This window comes from Lupinus angustifolius, unplaced genomic scaffold (genome assembly GCF_001865875.1).
Source record: "Lupinus angustifolius cultivar Tanjil unplaced genomic scaffold, LupAngTanjil_v1.0 Scaffold_15_25, whole genome shotgun sequence".
Classification (NCBI taxonomy): Eukaryota; Viridiplantae; Streptophyta; class Magnoliopsida; order Fabales; family Fabaceae; genus Lupinus; species Lupinus angustifolius.
The window spans coordinates 16,419-41,188 of record NW_017718679.1 but is presented as its reverse complement, the minus strand read 5'-3'; the positions used below and the strand labels follow the sequence as shown (position 1 = coordinate 41,188).

The 24,770-nt window shown below is 35.5% G+C and overlaps 2 protein-coding genes across 2 annotated transcripts; both read left to right on the top strand.

The window, feature by feature from the left end:
• Window positions 1-9,405: 9,405 nt before the first annotated feature.
• On the top strand, window positions 9,406-9,981 carry LOC109337894. Its single transcript, XM_019574977.1, has 2 exons — window positions 9,406-9,572; window positions 9,744-9,981. The coding sequence occupies exons 1-2, from the start codon at window positions 9,406-9,408 to the stop codon at window positions 9,979-9,981; spliced, it is 405 nt and encodes a 134-aa protein (XP_019430522.1).
• Window positions 9,982-21,089: 11,108 nt separating this feature from the next.
• On the top strand, window positions 21,090-24,207 carry LOC109337895 (pentatricopeptide repeat-containing protein At2g30100, chloroplastic). The gene is made up of 2 exons (XM_019574978.1): window positions 21,090-22,107; window positions 23,214-24,207. The coding sequence occupies exons 1-2, from the start codon at window positions 21,343-21,345 to the stop codon at window positions 23,985-23,987; spliced, it is 1,539 nt and encodes a 512-aa protein (XP_019430523.1). The 5' UTR covers window positions 21,090-21,342; the 3' UTR covers window positions 23,988-24,207.
• The last annotated feature ends 563 nt before the right edge of the window (window positions 24,208-24,770 follow it).

Here is a 24,770-nt window from a genome sequence, read left to right as displayed (position 1 = left end):
AGTCATGCTTGAGAGGTCCCCATCTGTATATCCAAGGAGAATTAACAAAAGATGGGTCATTATATGTGGAAAATAGACTATTGTACTATCTGATAATGTACATTTTAGTTCAGAGAAACACAAATCATGCACAGCCCACTGTGAATGATTTAAGGTTTATGTATGTTGTTAAGGAAAATGTTATGATTAATTGGCCTGAGGAGATTCTTAAGGTCATGTATAGTGTGGCAACATCACAATCCAAACTGCTACCCTATAGTATATTCATTTTAAGGATCATTGATATTCTGCATATTGATATGTCTGATACCATCATCATGGAGTCTTCTGATAAAGATCGCCTGGTTGGTGAAAGTTTGATCCACAAGTTGGATTAGCTCAGTTGGATGCAATGGAGCAAAGGCTGAATAATAAAATGGATCTACATTTTCAGCCCTTGAAGGATTCTTACCATACATATTTGAAGCAATTTGAGGAACATTAGGTCGCCTACATCGATAACCACTATCAGTCTATCAGGAGCTTTGTTCAAAACACTGTTGAAACACATAATGATAGGTTTTGTGTAGAATTTGAGAAGTTGAGAGTCCTCATTCAGGGAGATAGTAGTCTAACAGTTCCTCATGACATAGACCTTCCTCCGCATCCTTAGATTAGAATACCTTAGACCCTAGGTTGCCTTCGGTTTAGTTCTTCTATTGGCTAAATTCAAGGATTTTGTTGCTTTGTACTCTTGGGACATGTTTCTCTTTGCTTTTATTGGGTTGTGATAGTTTATAACTACTTTTGCTGAACATTTATCACTTAATATGCATGAGATTGAACTTTAATTGTTATTGGTTTTGTATTTTATTGCTTATATCATATGTGTATTTATGTCATATAAAGTATGAATTTATGTTTAATGGTACTTGACCATGATTGGTGTGAACACTCAATTTGGTCCGGCTATTCGTCAAATAAATTTTGAACTAGAACTACGTAATCTTGATTTCCCTATTGCACACAGGGATACGTAGGAGCAGGATAACCTCTTGTCAGACACAAATATAAAAACTAAAAATGTTTTGTTATGATAATTAATTTCTACATAAATAATTGTTAAGGGTATAAAAGTCCATTTGATTAGCGAGGATACCGTTTTAATACGGGCGGATGGGGTGCTAATACCTTCCCCGATCCGTAATCGACTCCCGAGCTCAGAATCTTTGTTCAAAGACCATTTTATCCAAATCGGACATAACAAGAGTTTTCTACGTAATAACCGCAGAAAACGTAGTGGCGACTCCGAATCAATTGGAAGGGGTAGAAATCGAGTTCGCCTCCTCCCAAGTCGCAGAGCCGGTCTTCCAACCAAAAATCGGGTCGCGACAGCTGGCGACTCTGCTGGGGACACCTATAAGAGAGTCAGGCCTAGAACCACTAATAATATGGTCTTAATACCCTTTTGTTTTTCCATTTGTTTGGTTTTTTTTATGTGTGTTATTTTTATAATGTTGAATTATTATCTTCAAGTTCTTGTGATTGTTTTTCCAACTTATTGGGGGTGAGAATTTTCTGAAGAGGTTTGTATACTTCCTCACACACTAACATTGTACACTTGAGTTTGCACACACATATGCCCTGACCTGGGTATTAGTGATTAGGATTTGAGATAGAAGGGACATCTGCTTTGCCGGTAAATGACTTCGAGTCATATCTAGTATTTGCGGAATGGACCCCCAGATCTTTCCGGTATCATGAGTTAGCGGCTTGGAGGGCTCGATCCTTCTCGTTTATAGCCCATGATATTTGGTTTCCTTTCTTTTGAGATTGGATGCGATATGGTGACCTAGAAGTCTGAAGTTCTTACAGTGTCCACTTTAATCAAGACTTAGTACCCTCACCATAGGGTTGTGACCTTTAGACCAGAACCTTATAAGTGTACCTTATTTAGGACATGGGAAGCATAACACAAACTTTATCCTTCACCATTTATAAATTGGGACTTTTTCCCTAAAAAGTCTTCGTGCCTGAATGTTACGAGGATATCATTGCACTTTGATGTCCTTATTCTATAAGGACAGCTAAATAAATTATTATTTTTCATTCCCTACCATGGGCTAAGGGCCCTAGGGATAATTTTTTCCTTCCCTACCATGGGCTAAGCGCCCTAGGGATAATTTTTCAGTCCCTACCATGGGCTAAGCGCTCTAGGGATAATTTTTTTCATTCCCTACCATGGGCTAAGCGCCCTAGGGATAATTTTTTCGTTCCCTACCATGGGCTCAGCACCCTACGGATAATGTTTTTCCTTCCCTACAATGGGCTAAGCGCCCTAGGGATAATGTTTTCGTTCCCTACCATGGGCTAATCACTTTACGGATAATGTTTTTCCTTCCCTACCATTGGCTAAGCGCCCTAGGGATAAATTGTTCATTCCCTACCATGGGCTAAACACCCTACGGATAATTCTTTCATTCTTTACCATGGGCTAAGCGCCCTAGGGATAATTATCATTCCCTACCATGGGCTAAAAGCTCTAGGGATTATTTTCACACCCTACGATGGGCTAAATGCCCTAGGGACAATTTTCATGCATGACGATGGAATCAATGCCCTAGGGATGTGTTCTCTTTAATCTGAATAAGCTCATAACTTTATCATTTAACTCAAAAATTGGCCTTAATAGTATAATAGGTGTCCAATTCATCATAACATTTTATTATATTGTCACTAAGGCTATATTTTCCCTAAATAAGGTCTATCATACCCAAGGGGCATTCAAAATGCATTAACACCACTATATCAAGTTCATACATGCCAGGCACTTATACATTCATCAAAATATACATCACTAAAACCTTTATAAAATAAAATAAAAAAGATCATTCATCTATACAAGCATAATTCATATATTTATCAAAATATACATCATTCCAAAAGTTATATCTTTCAAACATTTGTCCATTCATATAATGAGTCAAAAGCCAAAAATATCATTCATTGATAGATAAATTCATAAAATGAAAAATTCGTAGATCATTCATTCACACATTCATACATACATTCAGAAAATAAAAAACAAAAAAATTTCATCATTCAAATCTTCATCAAACAAAAAAAATATCATACATCATTCATAAAAAAAAGTAAGGATTCCAAAATTCATACAAGAAATCCAACATTCCTTCATCTAATCATAAGAAAAAAATATCATCTACTCATGCATGGATTCATCATTAAAAAGATCAAAAAAATCACTTAGACATTGCATTTCATGCACTAACACATATTGCATTTCATACATCATACATTATCTAAAAAAGTAAAAATAAAGTGATTCATACACCTTCATCACTGACTAAAAAACAAAGCAAAAATCATTTCACCATTGCATTTTCATGCAATAGCATACCATGCATTTCAATACACAGTTGCATACACCACCAAATCCATACTCCAAAAGCTTCATACCCATATCAAAATTCATATCCATACACCCTCACAACTCCCAAAACACCGTCCTAACACAAACAAAGTTGATGTTCCTTAATAAACCCAAAACAAGTCACGTCATGATTGCTTCTAAGCACCCTTATAACAATTGTCTTCAATCAAGACTCATGGCATAATCAAATCAAGACAATCAGGTCAGAGTTGACAGTCCTCGAGGAATTGACGAGTCATATCTTATTTTGAACCCTTATTGCTTCCCCAAAGACCAATATCATATAATGACAAGGAATGCATGTTTTCACTTCGAGAATAGAGATTGAGTTTCCATTGCATATCTTTTTTTACTAGTGCATTGATCATGCTAATTTATCATCTCATTCCAACAACAACAAAAATCAAAAATCAAATAAAATTAATTCATGCATTAATGTGAGATATTTGATTCAATGAAATGGAGGATGATGCAAATGTAAGACCCAAAATGGTGCAAATCCTAAGGCAAATATTTCTGATGACACAACGCATCTTTGAAAATCCCCAAACACTATGAAGATACCCCTAGTCACCCATTTGAGCCCTAGGCTTAATGAAAGGAGATTTTTCAAAAGTACCCGCAAAATATCAATAACCTTGGGCAGGGTAGTATCTCAACTGTTTTCCTTGACATTCAATTGTTAAGAAATAAGTACACTCTACCATTTCCAAATCTATCCCGAGGGTAAAAAATCCTAAGCAATTCAAATAAAAAAGTTCATCGGTCAAAGTGCGAAATAACATAAAAAAAAACAAAAGGAAGAATATACAAAAGACTCGTTGAGAACCCTCAATAAAAATCTCAGGCAAAAGTTAGGGCCAATAAAGTGCACTATCAATAACCGCAAGAAAGGAACAATTCAAATACCTCTCGGGAAGATTATCACCTAAATATTAGGTCTTCACCTATTACATCACAAAAATCCTACAAAATCTTAGTACTTGAATGTCATGTCAGAAAATCGTTGAAAATAGGACAATGGAGAAAGGAGAATGTAGAAAGGGGTTTGGGAAACACATTTTTGAGCCTTATCCTTTTTCTTGGAAACCCTTAGCCAGGCCACGATACAAGCTCAAAAGACCTTGTCGAGTTTGCCTAAGAAATGTACTATGGCATAGAAACGATGACTCCCATAAAATTCAAAATTTTGATAAAAATATCTCATCTTTAATACATCGGATTAAATTTTGTCCCTCATCATCATCATCACCATCACAACAACACGCAAAAATAAAATTTGTATGATCATGGCTTTTAGTACTTCTTTTTAAAGGAGTTGCACATGGAAAAATATTTGGCAAGTGAAAATCAGAAGAATGATTCTCAATCCAAACTGGGGCAACTTTTTGGAGGCTGACCTCATTTCTCGAAAGAAGGTACCCATAAACCTCTAACTTGGGCAAGGCTGAGATTGACCATCATCAAGCTATGCATCAGAACAAGATTTTGTGTGGAGTTTCTCATCATCAAAAGGAGTGAGATTGAAAGTGCTAAGTGTCAAAGTGTTGCACTATTAGATTGCCTATGTTTTGATGAAGACAAGGATTTAGTGAAAGCTTGGAGATGACTCAAAAATCAACATGCCATGGACTCAAGGGTCTCATATCTAGACTAGGTTCTTACAAGAGTCATTTTTAGAGTCTCATATGTGTGCCTTAGATATTGAGTCTAGGTTAGGTAAACCTAGATGCATTCTCACAAGCCTTAAAAATAATCAATTCATTTACATGAGACATGCCATCTAGATTATTATATGTTCATGCATTAATCATACATGTTATTTGTGCATCTTAGGCATAATATATTGGTAAAACATGTATATTTGATAAGCATAACATATAAGTAGTCTACCATTTAATCATTAGCTGAAAAATATGTCAGTTAATCGATTAACATGAATTCGGTTTTAACAGATAACTGAAAACTTGAAAACAGTTTTTCTCAACAGCCTGTTAATCGATTAAAAGGGCACTTAATCGAGTAACTAGGTCTTAGAAAGGTTTTCTATATAAACTGTGTTTTTAGGTCTTGCACCATACATCAATCATACATTTTTAGAATTCCTAGTTGCATATTTTTTGTGCTCAAAGTGTGTCATATAGATAGAGTGAAATGCATTATGAGATAGTGAAAGATAGTATCAAGCTTAGGGTTTAATTGTCATCCAATTGTATGTGATTAATGTGTTAAACTTTGCTATATTTTCTTGCATGATTCTTGCATTTCTTTAGGAGAATTCTAGGATAGAAATTCTTTGTTTCTGCACATTGATGAAATCATACACATTCATGTTTACTTGTGAGTCTTGTATAGGGTTTTTATCTGAGTTTCAATTGTAATATTTTTAGCTACATTGTGCTTGATAATACTCTATTTGTGTATTGTTTTTGTGTTGTAATAAGGGAAGTCATCTCTTGGTGTCTTCCCACCTAAGAGATTCAGTGAGCCTTCACCAAGACTTACAGGTCTTGAGTTTAGAACGTTTTCTTGGTTGGGGCTAGATCGTAAGAAAGGTTTTCTTAGGCGATTAGGTGAGCCAAACCAAGAAAGTGGATTCTTGGATTCAAAAAGGGAGCGTCTAAGTTTTTGTATTGGAAGTATGCATATAACAATACATTCATTTCAATATTGGTGAAGAAAATCTTTCGCGATCAGAAGGGGAGGCCTAGATGTAGTTTACAAGTGGACCCGCAAATGAACCAGGATAAAATTCCTTATTGCGGGATTTTTTTATCCTTAATCTCCATACGATTCAAGTTGTAATATTGCCTATTTGTAGCTGATAATTTGGATACTATAACTTTGCTATATTGAGTATAATTTTGTTCAAGTATATCTGTTTTATCTGTATCTGAATATTGAAGACTGGCTGTGCAATAAGCCATTTCATGACTTGTTGTTTTCTATGAGTTAATCGATTAAGACAGAGTGTTAATCGATTAACTAGGGCTTTTTCAAGAATGGGCTTCAGTGTAACAAGTGGTAATTGGTAACTGCTACACCTATTCAACCCCCCCCCCTTTTAGGTGTGTTCTTTTCACTGATACCTAACAGTGATAGTGTCATTAAACAATATCATTGTCGATTTGTATGGTTATTCAGTGTTTCGCATCACTAACTTATCTCCCGCCATTATCATGCTCTACTTCGTACTTTCTTCTATATGAATTTGCATATTTTATCTCCATTTCCATCTCCTAACGCTTCATGAATGAATACAAGTACCTAAATTATGTATAAAATTTACCTAGTAATACGGTAATTGAAAATCTATCAATTAATTCATTTACCGCACCAGATGTTGGACTCATATGAAGAAGAAGAGGATGTGGATGAATTTTAAAAATGTTGGAGCATATCGAAAGATAATATATTGTGAACACTGAAGAAGTGGAACTAATCAACATGGGGACTAAAGAGAATAAGAATGAGTTGAAATGGTAGACAATCTAGAACGCGTTGAAATAATAAATTTGTTCCAACAATATCTAGATGTGTTTATTTGGTCTTATAAGGACATGTCAGGGTTGGATCCTAACATAGCATCGCATAAGATTCCCCTATATTCGGGTGTCGAGCCCAAGAAGCAAAATTTGAGAAGGACGCATCTAGACATGTCATTGAAGGTGAAGGAAGACATAACGAAGTAGTTGGACTCCGATTTCATAGAAGTGTCTAGACATGAAGCTAATGTGGTAATGGTACCCAAGAAATGAGGGAAGCTAAGAATATGTATGGATTACATAAATCTTAACAAGGCAAGTCTGAAAGATGATTTTCTCATCCCACACATTGATGTTCTAATCGATAGTGCAGCCAGGAGTCATCAGTTCACTTTCATAGACGGATATGTGGGGTACCATCAAATTTTGATGGACGCTAATGACAAGGCGAAAACCACTTTTATCACTCCTTGGGGGACCTACTGCTACAGGGTCATGTCTTTTGGACTAAAGAATGCAGGGGCAACATATCAACGTGCTATGGTGTCCCTATTTCATGATATTATGCACAAAAATGTGGAGGTTTATGTTCAAGACATAATCGCCAAATCTAGAGATGGGGACAGTCACGTCGCAGTCTTACGAAAGTTGTTCGAAAAACTAAGAAAGTATCAGATGAAGTTGAATCCTGATAAGTGCACATTTGGAGCATCATCGGGGAACATGTTAGGTTTCGTCATCGATAGGGAAGGAATAAGGTTGGACCCTAAGAAAGTGGAAGCAATACAAGAAATGTCACGTCCAAAATCTGAGAAAGAGGTGAGAAGTTTTCTAGGCAGGCTGAATTACATAGCAAGATTTATTGCCAACCTGACTAGCACCTGTGAGCCTATGTTTAAGTTGTTGAAGAAGTATCAGCCAAGCAAGTGGGACGTGAATTTCCATGAAGCATTCGATAAAATAAAGGCTTACTTGGTAAATCCTCCTATCTTGGCATCGCGACACCATGGTGGTCATTAATCTTATACATGATTGTATTACAAACTTCGATGGGTGCAATGTTGGGACAGTACAGAGAAACAGTTAAGAAGGATCAAGCGATCTTTTATTTGAGCAAGAAGTTTAATGAATGGGAATATTGCTACTTAACGATAGAGAAGACTTGTTGTGCTTCAGTGTGGGCATCTAAGAGGCTCTAGCAATACATGTTGTACTATACTACTTGTATCGTCTCCCATATGGATCCTTTGAGGTATATCTTTGAAAGTCCTTATGTTTCTCTGAGAATGGCGAAATGGCAGATGATGTTGTCTAGTTTGATGTTAATTATGTTACCTGGAAGTTTGTCAATGGTGGAGCAATCGCATATAAATTGGTCGAAATCCCTATAGATGGAGAACACGAGACATTGAAGAAGTTCCCTGACGGAGGAATATAAGGGATAGAAGAATAAGAGGAAGATGTTTGGGAGATGTACTTTGATGGAGTAGTTAATATGCATGGGAGTAGATTCAGCATAGTAATCATCTCGTCGGTCGGTAAACAGTACCCGATGGCAGTCAAGCTAGACTTCGAATGCACTAACAATATCGCCAAATATAAAGCGTGCATTAATGGACTTATGTTTGCATATGAGCTGAATGCCAAGAAGTTGAGGGTGTTTAGGAATTCAACGCTTATCATTTACCTAGTCAATGGTGAATGGCAAACTAAGGACACAAAGCTTATTCCATATCAGAAGTACTTGTCTTCCTTAGCTAAGAAATTCTAAGAGATTTGATTTTCCCATGTGACCCGAGACAAGAAGCAATTTGCGGATGCTCTAGCAACTTTGGATATGATGACTAAACTGGAAATACACGCTAGTGTGTGACCAATTCAAGTGACTTCTCAAGATGACCCTTCTTATTGTTGTGTTAACTTAGAGGTTGATGGTGAACCTTGGTATCACGATATAAATAGGTATATCCAACATAGCGAGTACCCATAGGGGGCAAATGATGTATATAAAAAGATGATTTGTCATCTAGTGATGACCATCTTCCTAAAGGGTGAAGCATTATACAAAAATGAGTCATGATGGTACACTCCTCATATGCGTTTATACTAGGGAAATCCAGCTAATCATGATGGAAGTATATTAGGGGATCTGCAGAACTCATGCCAATGGTCACATGATGGTAAGAAAAGTTCTGAGAAGTGGCCTTTATAAATGTTGGTAATTGATGTAATTGGGCCCATAAACCCCAAGGCTTCCAATGGTCATCGCTTCATTCTGGTGGCTTTCGACTATTTCACCAAGTGGGTAGAAGTTGTGTCGTACACAAGTATCACTCAAAATTGTTCGTTAGATTCCTCCAGAAAGAGATCGTTTGCAGATATGGGATCCTAGAAAGGATAATCATAGACAACGACACTAATCTCAATGGTGGCTAAGTGAAGAAGTTGTGCGACACGTTCAAGATCAAGCATCACAATTCAACCCCGTACATGCCTAAGATGAACGGTGCGGTTGAAGCAGCCAACAAGAATGTCAAAAGGATAGTGGCCAAGATGGTGGAGAACTACAAAGATTGGCACGAAAAGTTACCCTATGCTTTACATGCATATCGCACCAACATTCGGTCAAATACTGGAGCAACCCCATTCTCACTCGTGTACAGGATGGAAGCATTTTGACCTATCGAATTGGAAATCCCCTCACTCAGAGTGTTGATGGATGCAGAACTAGAAGAGTCGGAATGGGGCAAAGTTAGGTACGAGCAGTTCAATATGTTAGAAGAGAAGAGGTTGGCGGCCATCTGCCATGTTCAATTATATTAGAGCAGGGTGGCTAGAGCTTTTGACAAGAAGGTTCGTCTTAGAGAATTTGAGGCAAGAGACCTAGTGCTTAAAAAGATACTCCTAAATCAGGAAGACGCTCATGGAAAGTGGGCTCTGAACTATGAAGGTCCCTATATTGTCAAGAATACATTATTAGGAAGGGCTTTGGTCTTGAAAGACATGGATGGAAATATTCTACCAAAACCTGTGAACACGGACACAATCAAGAGATTTGACGCCTAAAAAATAAAAGAATAAAAAAAGGACTTGTTAGGTTGCAAATCCGAAAATGCGACCTAAGCAATAATTAGGGTATGAACAAAAGCATGTTAGGTTGAAAAATTGAAAGAGAGACCTAAGAAAAAGTTAAAGCAAATTGGAAAGGCATTTCTCTTGCAAGTCTATCACACATGTGGCAAACCAAGACCATACATGCGTATATGCATCCAGTCGGGTCGTAGAATTTGCAAGCCATGTAGAAAGGAATGAGATTTCTTGGAGGAATCACACAAACATGGTACAATGATCCAATTATTCGTTTATCGTGGGAGATTGACTGATGGATAAGTGATTACCTTATACTAGGCAAAAAAAAATTAATTTGTTTTTGTAACTTGTATTATCATGTGTAGCCTATATACTCTCAAATCTCCCTGTATATAACTCTTTGAATATCAATAGAAGAAAGTTCATCAAATTCCCGACTATACCTATGTGCATGCATGTTTACTTAGATAAATCTCGAGTTATATAAATATGATGTTTGAACTTCATGATAAAATAACTTTAATGATAATATATTTTACTAGTGATTCAAGATAATAAAATTCGTCGAAACTTAAACCTAGTGTGTAAGTTAATGGAGAAATGAATGTTATGTCTTCCAGTGGCGGTAGGAGGAAATACCCCAAATAATCTTGTGGTTTCGGAAAGTGGAAGTATGAAAATGTGATCAATCTTGGTTGGATTAGTTGTTGTCTACCGAGAAAGTGCTATGGTTTCATATTCATCAAACTTCATAATGATAATTAAGTTATTCACACATGCCCAACCCATCATACATGCATCATCATAAACATTTTCGCATTACTCATAGACCATTTGCCTTTGCACCATCATATACACGCATGGCCGAAAGTCTTGACCTCGAATGTTCTTTCATATTTTGACCTAGAGTTCTTCACTCTCTCTGCATTCATGTGGTCTCTCTTGCACCCAGACCCCCCAGTGGTCTCGTGTTATGCCTTCGACCCTCGATGCTCTCATCTTTGCACGCGGCCTCCCAGTGGTCTAATGTTGTGCCTTCGACCCCCCCCCAGTGGTATCATCTTTGCACACGGCCACCCAATGGTCTCGTGTTGTACCTTTGACCTAGAGTTCCTCGCTATTTGTGCGTTCCTGCAATCTTCCTTGCACACAGACCCTCTAGTGGTCTAGTGTTGCGCTTTCAACCCCTCAATGGTCTCATCCCTTGCACCCATACCCCCTAGTCATCTCATGTTGTACCTATGACCTAGAGTTCCTCGATATCCTTGTGTTCACGTGGTCCTCCTTGGACCCATACCCTATGTGGTCTCGTGTAGTGCCTTTTGACCCGCCTAGTGGTCTCGTCTTTGGACCCGCCCCATATTGGTCTCGTGTTGTGCATTTGACACGGACTTCCTCGTTATATGTGGGTTCCCATGGTCCGCCTTGCACCCAGATCCTCTAGTTGTCTCGTGTTCTACCTTCGACCCCTTAGTGGTCTCACCTTTGCACTCGGCATTCTAGTGCTCTCGTGTTGTGCCTTCGACCCACTAGTGGTCTCGTGTTGTGCCTTTGACCTAGATTTCCTCGCCATTCGTGCATGTATACGGTCTCCCTTGTACCTAGACCCCCCAGTGTTCTCGTGTAGTGTCTTTTGACCCCCCCCCAGTGTTCTACATTTGACCCAGAGTTCCTCGCTATTCGTGCGTTCCCATGGTCCTCCTTGCACCTAGACCCCCAAGTGGTCTCATATTGTGCCTTCGACCGCTAGTGGTCTCATCATTGCACTCAACCCCCCATTGGTCTCGTGTTGTGTCTTCGACCCCCCAATGGTCTCATCTTTGCGTACGCCCCCTAGTGGTCTCCTGTTGTGCCTTTGACCTAGAGTTCCTTGTTATCTGTGTGTTCTCGCGGTCTCGCTTGCACCATACCCCAGTGGTCTCGTGTTGTGCATGCGTCCATGTGGTCCTCCTTGTACCCTAACCCCCTATTGGTCTCGTGTTATGTCTTTGACCCTCTAGTGGTGTCATTTATCGTGGTATGAAACATCATCTTGGAAACGTTTCCCACTATGTGTTATTTTCCATTCAAAATTTGGTCTTTTTTGTCTTTACTTCCTTCTCACCACAATAAGTTTAGTCACATTCGTTACTCTTATTATCTTGTAAGAAGCAAGTAAAGAGGGGCAACGTTAAACACCCAATTTTGACTATCGGGTAATTTAATTTAAAAAAAAATAATTTGGTGAGTAAATAAATTTTGGAGTAAATTCCTATTTTAGTCCCTCATATATTTCGACCTTACCAGTTTAGTCTTTAAAAAAACAAAAGACCTAAAATGGTCCCAAAAATTTCAAATATGGGTCAAATTACTCCTTTTTATGGTCAAATTAGTCCCTACCAAGTGTTGTAAAACATGCTCAAAAGGACTAATTTCACACACATTTTAAATTTTTGGGGACCACTTTAAGTCTTTTTTTTTTTAAGGACTAAACTAGTTAGGTCAAAAAATATGAGGGACTAAAATGGGTATTTACTCTAAATTTTGAAATAGAAGAAAGACGGAAAAAATTGAAAAGGAATTGGGCCTTTTTGGCCCAATCAGATTAGAGTTTCCCCTTATAAGCCTAACTTAGCAACACACATGAGGAGGATTTTTTAAAAAGAGATAGGCAGATTCAATTTTTTAAAAAGAGAGAAAAGGATTAGCAAGAGGCGAAAGCAAAGGAACACACCATCACCTTGCACCACCATCCTAATCCACTCTAAGCCACTAATAGGTTCATTCAATTTTCCTTCATTTGTTTCCCTCTTTATGCATATGTATCTCTTCTTCTTATTAGAGTTGTTTCTTTATGTATTATGTATTGTATTCTATTCCAAGAAATAAGGGTCGTAGACCTGGATAAAACCGAACCAGTTTTGGCTTTGAGGGTCACGACTTGAAACGGTCTATGACCTGCCAGAAATCCACCACATCGTAGCCAAGACAACACCCCGCTGTCATAGCAAGCGGAGGAGGCCATGCGGAGGGGCGGCCATGGTGGTGCCTCCGCCATTCCAGGAGGTTGTACGAGTGCTAACCACCGCGTGAGGTGATGGTTTGACGATGGTGTCCTTTAGACGTTGTCTATAGACCTCGCAAACCCACCATTGTGGCCGGTGTTTTCTCAACCGCCGTCGCCGGCCTTGGCAGCGCAGCAAAAGGGGTTGCTATGTCAAAACCCTAATTCCTAAATTAATTAAATCCTAACTCTGATCCCCAAATTGATATTAAAAACAAAATCTGCAAATTGATTTTAAAACCTAAATCCTCAAATTAATTTTAAAACCTAAATTCACAAATCAATTTCACCTTAAATTCCCAAATCAATTTCACCTTAATTTTCCAAATAAATTTAATCCTAATTTCCCAAATAAATTTCATCCTATATTCTCAAATCAATTTCAAACCCTAACCCTAAATCCCCAATTTAAGTTCTCATTTTTTATTTACTTTTGTTTTTTAGGTTCTGCCTTTTTCATTTTTTTTATTTTTTTTATTTTAGTTAGTTTTTATTTATATATTTTTTATTATTCTATTTTTTTATTTATAGATTATATTTGTTTTTATTTATTTATTATTTTTATTTATTTATTCCATTTTTTATTTATCATTCTCAACTCAAGGAGAGGTAGTGTAATATATGACTCATGTCATGTCGTATTATCTCAATTTGACATTTTCAAAAATAATTTAATTAAATTAATGAGAGGTAGTGCACTAAGGGACTCATTTCCTATCGTGTTATCTCAACTTGAAATTTTCAAAAATAATTTAATTAAATCAAGGAGATGTAGTACAATATGAGACTCGTGTCTTGTCGCGTTATCCTAACTTGACATTGTCAAAAATAATTTAATTAAATCAAAAAGAGGTAGTGCACTATGAGAATCGTGTCATGTCGCGTTATCTAAACTTGATATTGTCAAAAATATTTTAACAAAACGAATGAGGAATAGTGTGTCTTATCGCATTATCTCAACTTAATATTTTCAAAATTAATTTACTAAAATCAAGGAGGGAAAATGCACTATGCGACTCTTGCCACGTCGCATTATCTTGATTTGATATATTCGTAATATTTTAATAAAATCAAGGAGAGATAATGCACTATTAGACTCGTGCCCTATTGTTTTATCTCAACTTGATATTTTCAAAAATAATTTAATAAAATCAAGGAGACATGTGACTCGTGCTCTGTCACGTTATCTAAACTTGATATTTTCAAAAATAATTTAATAAAATCAAATAGAGATAATGCACTATGGGACTCGTGTCATGTCACGTTATCTCGATTTGATATTTTCAAAATAATTTAATAAAGTTGTGGAGGGGTAGTGCAATATGGAACTTGTGTCCGGTCGCGCTATCTTATCTTGTTATTTTAAAAATAAAATAAAAATATGACAACCAATCAAGTTTTTTTTCGAAAAGAGTATGTAACCTTGATTTCTCTATTGCAGCTAGAGATATATATGAGCGGGTATTTCCCTGTCACGCACAAAAAAATAAAAAAAATGTTTTTGTGTCTTTCTTTATTTTATTTAATAATGTGAGTGTAAAATTAATATTTTGAGCGAATATCCACATAATTGATCTAGGTACCATTTTTTTATAACGAGTGGTATGAGGTACTTAATACCTTCCTCATTCGTAATTGACTCCTGAACTTAAATTTTCTCTACGAGCATATCGATCCTTATTTTTAAATTGGTTTTTCATGTTTTCCCTCTAAAAAACATCGATGGCGACTCCAATGCATTAATTTGCATTTATTCGTGTCACACCCACAAAAGTGGGGTAGCGACATCTCCCATCAATTAAGGAGAAATTTCCAACATCTCCTCTTTCATGAATTAACTGAGGGGTACCCTTAATCCTGTTTTACTACAACTGTGTTTGCTTCATGACCGAAACTGCCTTAGTTAATATATGAGGCAAAATTTTCAACTTGATATAGGTCCCCTTACAAATGTAATTAGGTGGATCTTACTCATGATTATTAGCTTATACTGCTTTTGGCCTTAATTCACATCAACAAAACATGATGTTTGACTATCTTGTAAGAAAGACTTTTGAGTCAAGGTTCCATTAGGACATACCGACTACTAGTCACTTCAACATTGTAAAAGCGATCAATATTTTACCTACTTGTAATAATAGGACAAATTTTCATCTTTATACCTTTTTTGAACATGCTAGGGGTCATTAATTTTCATCAAATTGGTTTGGCTCCCTTTCAAATATATTTGGGTAGCTCTTACTCATTAGTATTAGCTTGTATTGCCACTAGCATAAGTTGACATCCACGAAACATGTTGCCTAACTATCTTGTCATGGAGACTTTTGATACAATGATCTGAATAGGACCTATCAACAACTTGTCGCTTCACCATTATTAGAGTGATTAATGTTTCATCTAAAATAATAGTAGGCTAATTTTTATCCTCATACCTTTTGGTTTACACACAATGGTCACAAGTTGTCATTAAATTGAGCTAGCCCTCCCTCGAAATATAGCTTGGTGGGTCTTACTAATCTATATTGGCTTGTATCACTTTTGACATGAAATATAGTTATGATTACCTTATCACAACGACTTTTGGCACAAGGATCCAATAAGATATATTGACTACTAGTTGTTTCTGTACTGCTAGAGTGACCAATATTTCATCCATGTGTAATAATAGGATAAAATTTCATCAAGATGAGATACAATATCTCTAGTATCTCACTCATATTTATCTCCAGAATCCCACCATGATTTCTCATTAATCCCTCTATGATGAGGTGCAACATTTCTCTAGTACCTAGTTAGGATTTCTTTCATCTTGGATGATACAGGTCATGTTCTTCGACCGTACGTAGGAGCTTTGATACCACTTTTAGGGAAAAAATAACTATTATCTCTCCTTCATGTGATGCAAGATGGGAACTTACGAAAATGGTAAGCACATAAATGAAATTGAGAAGAAAAAATAAGAATAATACTAACAAATTAACATCGAAAAACCTGCTCGAATTGATAAGTAAAAAACTATATGAACAAGTCCAGAAATTATCTCCACTGTGAAAAGTAGGATTTCAGTAATTTTCCCTCTTACTACTCTAAGAGAATACCACTCAATATCATCCAACAAGGATATAATGCAATGTCTCTCACTAGAACTAGTCAAGTCTCACATTGTGGTGTATATCAATTCTTTCACTTACTGTCTATGTTACTCTTCTCATTTGTTTGCGTCTAATGTTTCTCTTCCTCAAAAGTTCACTTTAAATATAGAATAAAGGAAGGCTTTTGCATAAAGAGATAACAGATAATTAAATCTTGTCATATTTCCAAGACACCTTGAAAATGATATCTTCAACTTTCTAGGTTGAACTTGATAGTTTTCAAGAATGAAGAATAACTCAAATACTTTGTGAATACCATTTATTATAATATTCAATGGATCATCTGCCAATATTCAATGTTCATGGTCTCCCGTCAATCATGCTTTTCTACAATTGTCGTAGTTTCTTGACTGAAAATACATTGGTCAACCTATCATACCAATTATTTAAGTTGATCTAGCTCTCACTCCAAATATAAAATGGTAGTTCTTATTCATTAATATTGGTTTGTACCTTCGTTGGCTTGACTTAACATCGATAGAACATGCTACCTGACTACTTTATCACAAGGATTTTCGACACATGCATTCCAATAGGAAATATGACTACTATTCTCTTAAACACTACAAGAGTGATGAATATATCATCTACTTGTAATAATAGGATAAATCTTCATCTTTGTACATTTGGTGAACACACAAAGGCCATTGGTTGTCCTTAAATTCATCTAGCTCTCCTTGAAAATATAGTTGGTTAGCTCTTACTAATGAGCATTAGATTTTACCATAGTTGGCTTCACTTTACATCAACGAAATGTGTTGGTTGATTATCTTGTTAGGAAGACTTTTGACATAAGCATCTCAATAAGACATATTGATCATTAGTCACTTCAACATTGTAGGACCATCAATATTTCATCTACTTATAATAGTAGAATAATTTTTTATTGGTCTTTCACTAGGATTTCTATCTCATCTCTCTAGGATGAGGTACAAAATCTCTCTATTACCTCACTAGTATTTATTTCATCTTGGATAACATAGGTTATACTTTGTGGATGAACTTAGGGAGATCTCATACCATCATTTGGGAAAACATGGCTAATTTCCCCACCTTCATGTGATGCAAAATGGGAACTTGAAGAAGTGGTAAGTAGATAAATGAAATAGAGAAAATACAATAATAACGTCAATAATTTGAAAGTGTGAAATCCTTCTCAAATTGAGAAATAAAATACCATTAAGCCTTGTCCAAAAAATGTCTCTATTATTAAAAGTATGATTACATTATTTTTATTTCTTACTCTAAGAGGATATCACTCAATCTCATCCAACTATGATGAAATATAGTGTCTCTCTAGTCTTTCACTAAGAATAATCTAGCCTCACATGAAACTAGATATCAATTTTATCTTACACACTCTTTATGTTGCTATTCTTATTTGTTTTCATCTCATCTATTTCTTCCTCATAGAAGAATGTTTCATCATAAAGAGATACTAAATAATAGACACATCTTGAAAATTATATTTTTAACTTTTGAGGTTAGACTTTGTAGTCTTTAGAGTCATGGAATAACTCATAGACTTTATGAATAACATCATTGCTTATATCCAATGTATCATATGTCAAGATTCAATATCCATGGCCTTCCATCAATTAAGGATGGATTCCATATGTCTCTCATTTTTTCACTTACTTACTTGAGGGTATCATTAATCATGCTTTTATGCAACTACATGTTACCGTGGACCTTAGTCATTAATATTGGCTTGTACCATTGTTGGCTTTGTCCTAACTCCTAACATCAACGATACAATATATGTTGTATGAATACACAATGGTCATCTATTATCGTTAATTTAATCCAACTCCTATTGCAAATATATTTGGATAGTTTATACTTATGTATATTGGCTTGTACCAACTTTTGCTTGACTTGACGTCGATAGAACATGTTGCATGACTACCCTTGTTTTGAAGACTTCAGGCTTAAGGATCCCAATAGGACCTACCGATTATTAGTATCTTCAATACTGTTAGGATGGTCAATATTTTATTTACTTGTAGTAGTTAGATAAATATTCACCGTGATGAAATACAATATCTCTAAGTTTCTCACTTCGATTTCTCTCTATTCTAGGATTTATTTCTCATCCCTCTAGGATTAAGTAAAACATCTTTATAGTATCTCATTAGAATTTATTTCATCTTTGATCAAACAGGCTAGTCTCTCTTAACGAACTTATGAGCTTTGATACCACTGTTAGAAAAAAGAACCAAGTTTCCCTCATTTATATAATGTAAAATGAGTACTTGTAAAAGTGGTAAGTAGACAAATAAAATAGACCAAAAATAGAAAAATAACATCGAGAATTTTAATGTAAACAATTCCTCAAATTGAGAGTAAAAAACTATAGGACCTATTCAAGTAAATGTCTCCATTATAAAAAATATAATAAAATTATTTGTATCTTTCATTATTAGACATTGTCATTCAATCTCACCCAACTAAGAAGGAAGGCAATGTCTTTCTTATCTCTCACTAGAAATAATCTAGTCTAACATTATAGTGATATCAACCCTCTCTCACTTTCTCTCTGTCTAGCTTTACTCATTTGTTTGCTTCTAACATTTTTCTTCCTCACAAGTTCTCTATAATTTTTGAATGGATGGAAGGCAATTTTCATAAAGTGATAGTGAATAATTAACTGTTATAATATTTTTATTGCACCTTGAAAATGTTATCTTCAACTTTTTAGATCGACTTTCACAATCTTCAAAAGATAAAGAATAATTCGAAGATTTAGAAAATACATTTATTAATTATATTTAATGAATCATCTATCAATATTTAATAGTCATGGTCTCCGATCAGAGTAATTTCCAACAAGCAAGTAGATGCTCTGTGTGAGGTTTTTATTTTATTTTCCTCATTTTATATTCATAAAATATGAAGTTGGATTTTTGTTGGTTTTGGAGTAAGCTGCGTGCAGAGATGGCAATGGCGATGTCAGTGAGGAGGTGCCAACATTGATTGTATATGAAGTTGGCACAAACAAACATAAGAAGGGTGTTTTGATTATGTTTGTTAAGTTTTTATAAAATAATTATTTATTAAGAATGTTTCACAAGAAATTATATGGTGAGCGTGAGAATTAACTAATTTCAAAAGATTAACTTACATCAACTTCAAATCCTCACGTTTAGTAAAAAAGAACGCAATAAAGAGATAATAGATAAAGAAAGTGTCATAAGTATTTTATCTTTGTTCACACTCTCAATAGTTACATTTGATCCTTTCTGGCAGAATGATTTTTCAATATTTTCCAAATAAAACACATATTCAACACCTCTTTGGGAAAATGTTATTTCTATACCATGTCTCTCCAAGCTCCAAACACTCAAGTATTCTTTTAGTTACTAAGCATCTCCAAGCTCTAAATTCATCCAAGTATTCTTTCAAATATTGAGTCTCTCTAGGCTCTAAACTCTCAAACGATATTTTTTGGTTAATCTTTTACAACTCATTGGGTGATAATATGCATATATAAGATCAATTGACTCTAAAACTCACTAACAAAATATCTTAATATATTTTCTCCCTTTATGCTTACCTTGTCTATATATACATTTTTTTCTTATTAAATTTCATATAGTAAAAACAAATATGGTTGTCACTTGATAAAAATAAAAAAATTATGCACAATTGGCTCATCAATTTACTTATAACTTACTCTTTTAAAAAATAATACAAAATAATAATATATTGACTATGTATAAATTTTTATATTGATAATATATAAATATTAAATATAAATATCATATGACACGCCAAACTTAAAACATGGCATAGACATACCACTGACCAGCTTAACTTAAATATTAAAATGAAAACTATGGTTTGGAAAAACTTGATAATTAATTTCATAATCACTCATGAACGAAAGAGCTTCTTCCCTACTCCACTTGCATATGCGATTCTCCCTTGTCACAGATGTGGTTCCTCTAGTTCTATCGAAACGGTGAGAAGTATGTAGTAGCGGTAGTTACACGTATTCTCACCTTAAATAAATCAACTAAAATAAATTGTATTGACACCCCCTGAGTTTTAATGAAATTACACAAATCACCCCTCACTTTTTTACACCTACACAGAAATCCCTAAATTTTACACTTTCGTTACACTGACCACCCCTGCATGAGAAATAAATTTAATTTTTTGAACAAAAAAATATGATAAATGCAATTAAGTTAAACAAAACATGGGGAGACATATCCAATTAATACATTTTTATTATTTTTTGTTACAAAATGCATCAACAGTTCCAAAGAGATATTGTTTAAATCGCTCTTATACTATATTGTAACGAACCAAAAATGATAAATATGTATTAACTCATATATTATGTGTCTTGTCTTCACAATATATCATGTTTTGTTTAATTAAATTGCATTTATCACATTTTTTGTTTAAAAGATTACATTGTTTTACTTTCAGGGGTGGTTAGTGTAATGAAAGTATAAAAATGAGAGATTCGTGTATGTGTAAAAAAATTGAGGGATGATTTATATAATTTCGCTAAAACTCAGAGGTGTTGGTGTAATTTACTCAATTCACTAACCTTCTCTTCCAAATTGCAACCTACCTTTTACATTAGATTTAGATAATCTTCATTACTAGACAGAGAAAGTCTCTTATTTCTTTTGTTGTAAAAATAAAAATATAATTTTAACATGAATAAAATAGATACAAATGTTATTTCTATTTACTTTTTTTTAAAAGTATTTGTCTTTCCATTTTTTAGATGAGTCTCACTCTTTGACTTTATCTTTGTTTAGGTTAGGTGGCAAATCAGACAGTTCCAACTTTCATCCCATTATTTTAAATACTTTTATTTAAAAATTCCCCTCATTTTCCTTCCTTGAATTTTTAATTCAATAAGATAATTCTTGCATTTCTCTTCAATTATCTATCTTTCCCTGAGTCATTCTCTTTCTTCTAAGCTCAACCTGAATGGATTAAATTAGAGCACTATCTTTTTTTTTTGGCTGCTGAGAAATCGTGGGAAAATTCGGTTTTTTTTCCTTTCTAAACAAAGAGTCAATCTTTTCCTTCTTCCCAATTGAATGGGACACTTTTCTATGCCACTGAATTGAAAATTTGTTGATGCATATAGAGAGAAACACTTAGAAGAAAAAAATGGCATATGCACATGGGATTGTTCTTACTCCGTTTCTCAAACCAGGTTCTACGTTTTCTTCTCTTTTTTCACAACAACATAGACATCCTTTATTGTTTCCTTCATCTTATTGTGGGTTTTCACTCAAATTCTGTGATGGGGTTTCATCCACAAGAGGGTGCAAATTCCAAAACCCTTTCTTTGTTGCTGCAAAACCCACTTCAGAAAGATGGTTTAGGACCACAAAATCAGTGGAACTGGACCAGTTTGTGACCAGTGATGATGAAGAAATGGGTGATGGGTTCTTTGAGGCAATTGAGGAGCTTGAGAGAATGAGAAGAGAACCCTCTGATATCCTTGAAGAGATGAACGACCGTCTATCTTCAAAGGAATTGCAACTTGTGCTTGTTTACTTTTCTCAAGATGGTAGAGACTCTTGGTGTGCTTTGGAGGTTTTTGATTGGCTTAGAAAAGAGAATAGGGTGGACAAGGAAACCATGGAGCTCATGGTTGCACTCATGTGTGGGTGGGTGAAGAAGTTGATTCAGGAACAAGATGGTGTTGGTGATGTTGTTGACTTGCTTGTGGACATGGATTGTGTTGGGTTGAGGCCTGGGTTCAGCATGATTGAGAAGGTGATTTCATTGTATTGGGAGATGGGGGAGAAGGAAGGTGCAGTGTTGTTTGTGGAAGAAGTTTTGAGGCGCCGGATTCCTTATGTTTTGGAGGATGATCCTGAAGGGCATAAAGGAGGACCAACTGGATATCTTGCTTGGAAGATGATGGTAGGCATTTGATTTTCTAATTGATTGTCTAATTTTATTTGTTCATGAGAATTAGCTTTGCTTGAAAGTTTGAATTTGGTATTGGAGTTCATATTAGTGTTATGAGTCATTATCACTGTTTTAAATTGCGGTTGTGGTCCAATGCGGATGTGTTGCGGCTGCATCTTTCTGATTCGGTGTCACACTGCAATTGCGGTGTGATGCAGTTGCGGCGATCACCGCAACCGCAATATTGCGGCCGCATCACGTGATGCGGTCCGCAATTTGAACCACTTGTCATTATGTTTGTTCAGTTGTTTAATCATTTGGTGTCTTTGGCTCTTTGCCATAGATGTGTTGTTAATAGAAGCTATGAAAATCACATTTTTCTGTTTCATATAAGATAGGATTGTGTTTGTTGTCTGATATTGCTTTGCTTCATGTCAAATTGATGACATTGTTACTGGTGGGTTACCATTGTTATGGTTAGAGTCTATGTTTAGTAATTGGTCTTCTATTTCAAGGAGGGGAATTGCATCCCCATCATGCCCTCCCCCATTTCCCCCTTCATAGAATTGGAGCTTTAGGGCATTTTTGCGAGTTGAGTTTTGGAGGGAAATGGATGGTTTCAGAGTCATCTCACAAGTGTATTTTGTGGCTCTGAAACCTTCATTTTCCCTCCAAAGTCCAACTCACAAATAGACCCTAATCATAAGTGCTTATCATAAACTGGAATACCTTTTCTTTTTTTCATTACCACGTAGTCAAATATACTACCTAGATATCAACGTTGAATTTCTATGCATATCTGTGGCTAGAACAATGCATGACTTGCAGCTGATGTTTGTGTCACTGTAAGCATCTTTTGTCTATTATATCTCTTATGCAGTTTACACCAATCTATTTAAATTAAGGAAGGGAAGGGAAGGGAAGGTTAGGGAATTTCTTTATGGATTATCCATTTTATTTACCCTGTTTTTTGTTGCAGAGCAAGATTTAGGTTACCTAATGTGTAGAACACCAATGTTTATCACTCTTCATAGATACGTGTTGCAGTTTCATTTCAAGCCTATCTTCCTGAGTGTAATTAGAAGGACGAGTTACAATATACATGTTTTCTTTTCCAGGTTGATGGTGACTATAGAGGTGCTGTTAGGTTGGTAATTCGTTTTAGAGACTCCGGCTTTAAACCAGAGGTTTATAGTTACCTTATTGCAATGACTGCCGTGGTTAAGGAGCTGAATGAATTTGCCAAATCTCTACGCAAGTTGAAAACTTATGTAAGGGCGGGGTTGATAGCTGAATTAGATCCAGAAGATGTCGAACTCACAGAGAAGTATCAATCCGATCTTCTATCTGACGGAGTGCGCTTGTCCAATTGGGTGATCGAAGATGGCAGCCCATCGCTTCATGGAATCATTCATGAGAGGCTCCTTGCTATGTTTATATGTGCCGGTCGTGGAATTGAAGCTGAGAGGCAATTGTGGGAGATGAAGCTCGTTGGTAAGGAAGCCGATGCAGATCTCTATGACATTGTTCTTGCAATATGCGCTTCACAGAAGGAGGACACTGCGACAGCAAGGCTGCTTACCAGGATGGAGATGGCAAGCTTACCACAGAAGAAGAAAAGCCTGTCATGGTTGTTAAGAGGATATATTAAAGGAGGCCATTTTAACGAGGCAGCCGAAACAGTCATGAAAATGCTTGAATTAGGATTCCATCCAGAATATTTGGATAGGGTTGCTGTACTGCAAGGTTTAAGGAAAAGGATCCAGGAATTTGGAAATCTAGATACTTACCTAAAGCTCTGCAAGTCTCTCTCTGATGCAAATCTGATAGGACCTTGTCTTGTATATTTGTATATAAGAAAATATAAGCTTTGGGTTGTGAAAAAGGTCTAAGAAAATGTGCTGATATAGTAGTGCCAATTTTCCAACCCTCTTGTTTTTTGAGGCATAGTTATATACCACTACGTGCACTTATTTTCTTGGTGCTTTGCTTACATGTATAATTTTGTATAGTTTTTGTGTCAAATAAACCAATTCTATTGGCAGAGCAATGATGTAATGCATATGTGTTGTAAAGTAGCTTCTCTAGAATGAATTACTCGTGCATTTGATATAAGCTATGTGCTATGATGCTATTAACCGTGACCAATAAAACAAGTAAAGTTGAGTTAACTTTTGTATCGGTAACAATTCCCCCTCTTCTCCCCCACCATGTCAAAAAACTGCCTATATAAAAACAAAAAAGTTTAATTAACATTCTTGATTTTAAAAATAAAAATAAAAAGCACTACAAGTTTATAACATCAAAATTTTAGAAATGTGATATCTATAGACTTTGTTTACCCAATTAATTTTTCGGTAAGTAATGATAAATATGAAGATAGTTAAAAAAACTTAATAAGGAAAGGAAAAGTAGAAGAAAGGTAAATAAATATTTCATGTTAAGATTATCATAACTTTTAAGATCGTATATAAAAATTTATACCGATAGTGCATAGATATTATATTATTCATATTGTTTAGGTTGTGTCTCGTTAAGAGTTAATTTGAGAGTTAGATTTTGGAGGGAAATTAATTTGGTTATTACAGTATAGTCACATACATTTTGTAGCATGCAAATTGATGGTTAGCGGTGTTGTACAACAATAAAATTGAGAAATATGCATATAATGCACG

Coding starts and splice junctions, on each gene's coding strand:
- LOC109337894 (XM_019574977.1), top strand. CDS start 9,406: ATGCCTAAGATGAACGGTGCGGTTGAAGCAGCCAACAAGAATGTCAAA. Junction 9,573..9,743: donor GCAACCCCATTCTCACTCGT/GTACAGGATGGA, acceptor ATATTAGAGCAG/GGTGGCTAGAGCTTTTGACA.
- LOC109337895 (XM_019574978.1), top strand. CDS start 21,343: ATGGCATATGCACATGGGATTGTTCTTACTCCGTTTCTCAAACCAGGT. Junction 22,108..23,213: donor ATCTTGCTTGGAAGATGATG/GTAGGCATTTGA, acceptor TTTCTTTTCCAG/GTTGATGGTGACTATAGAGG.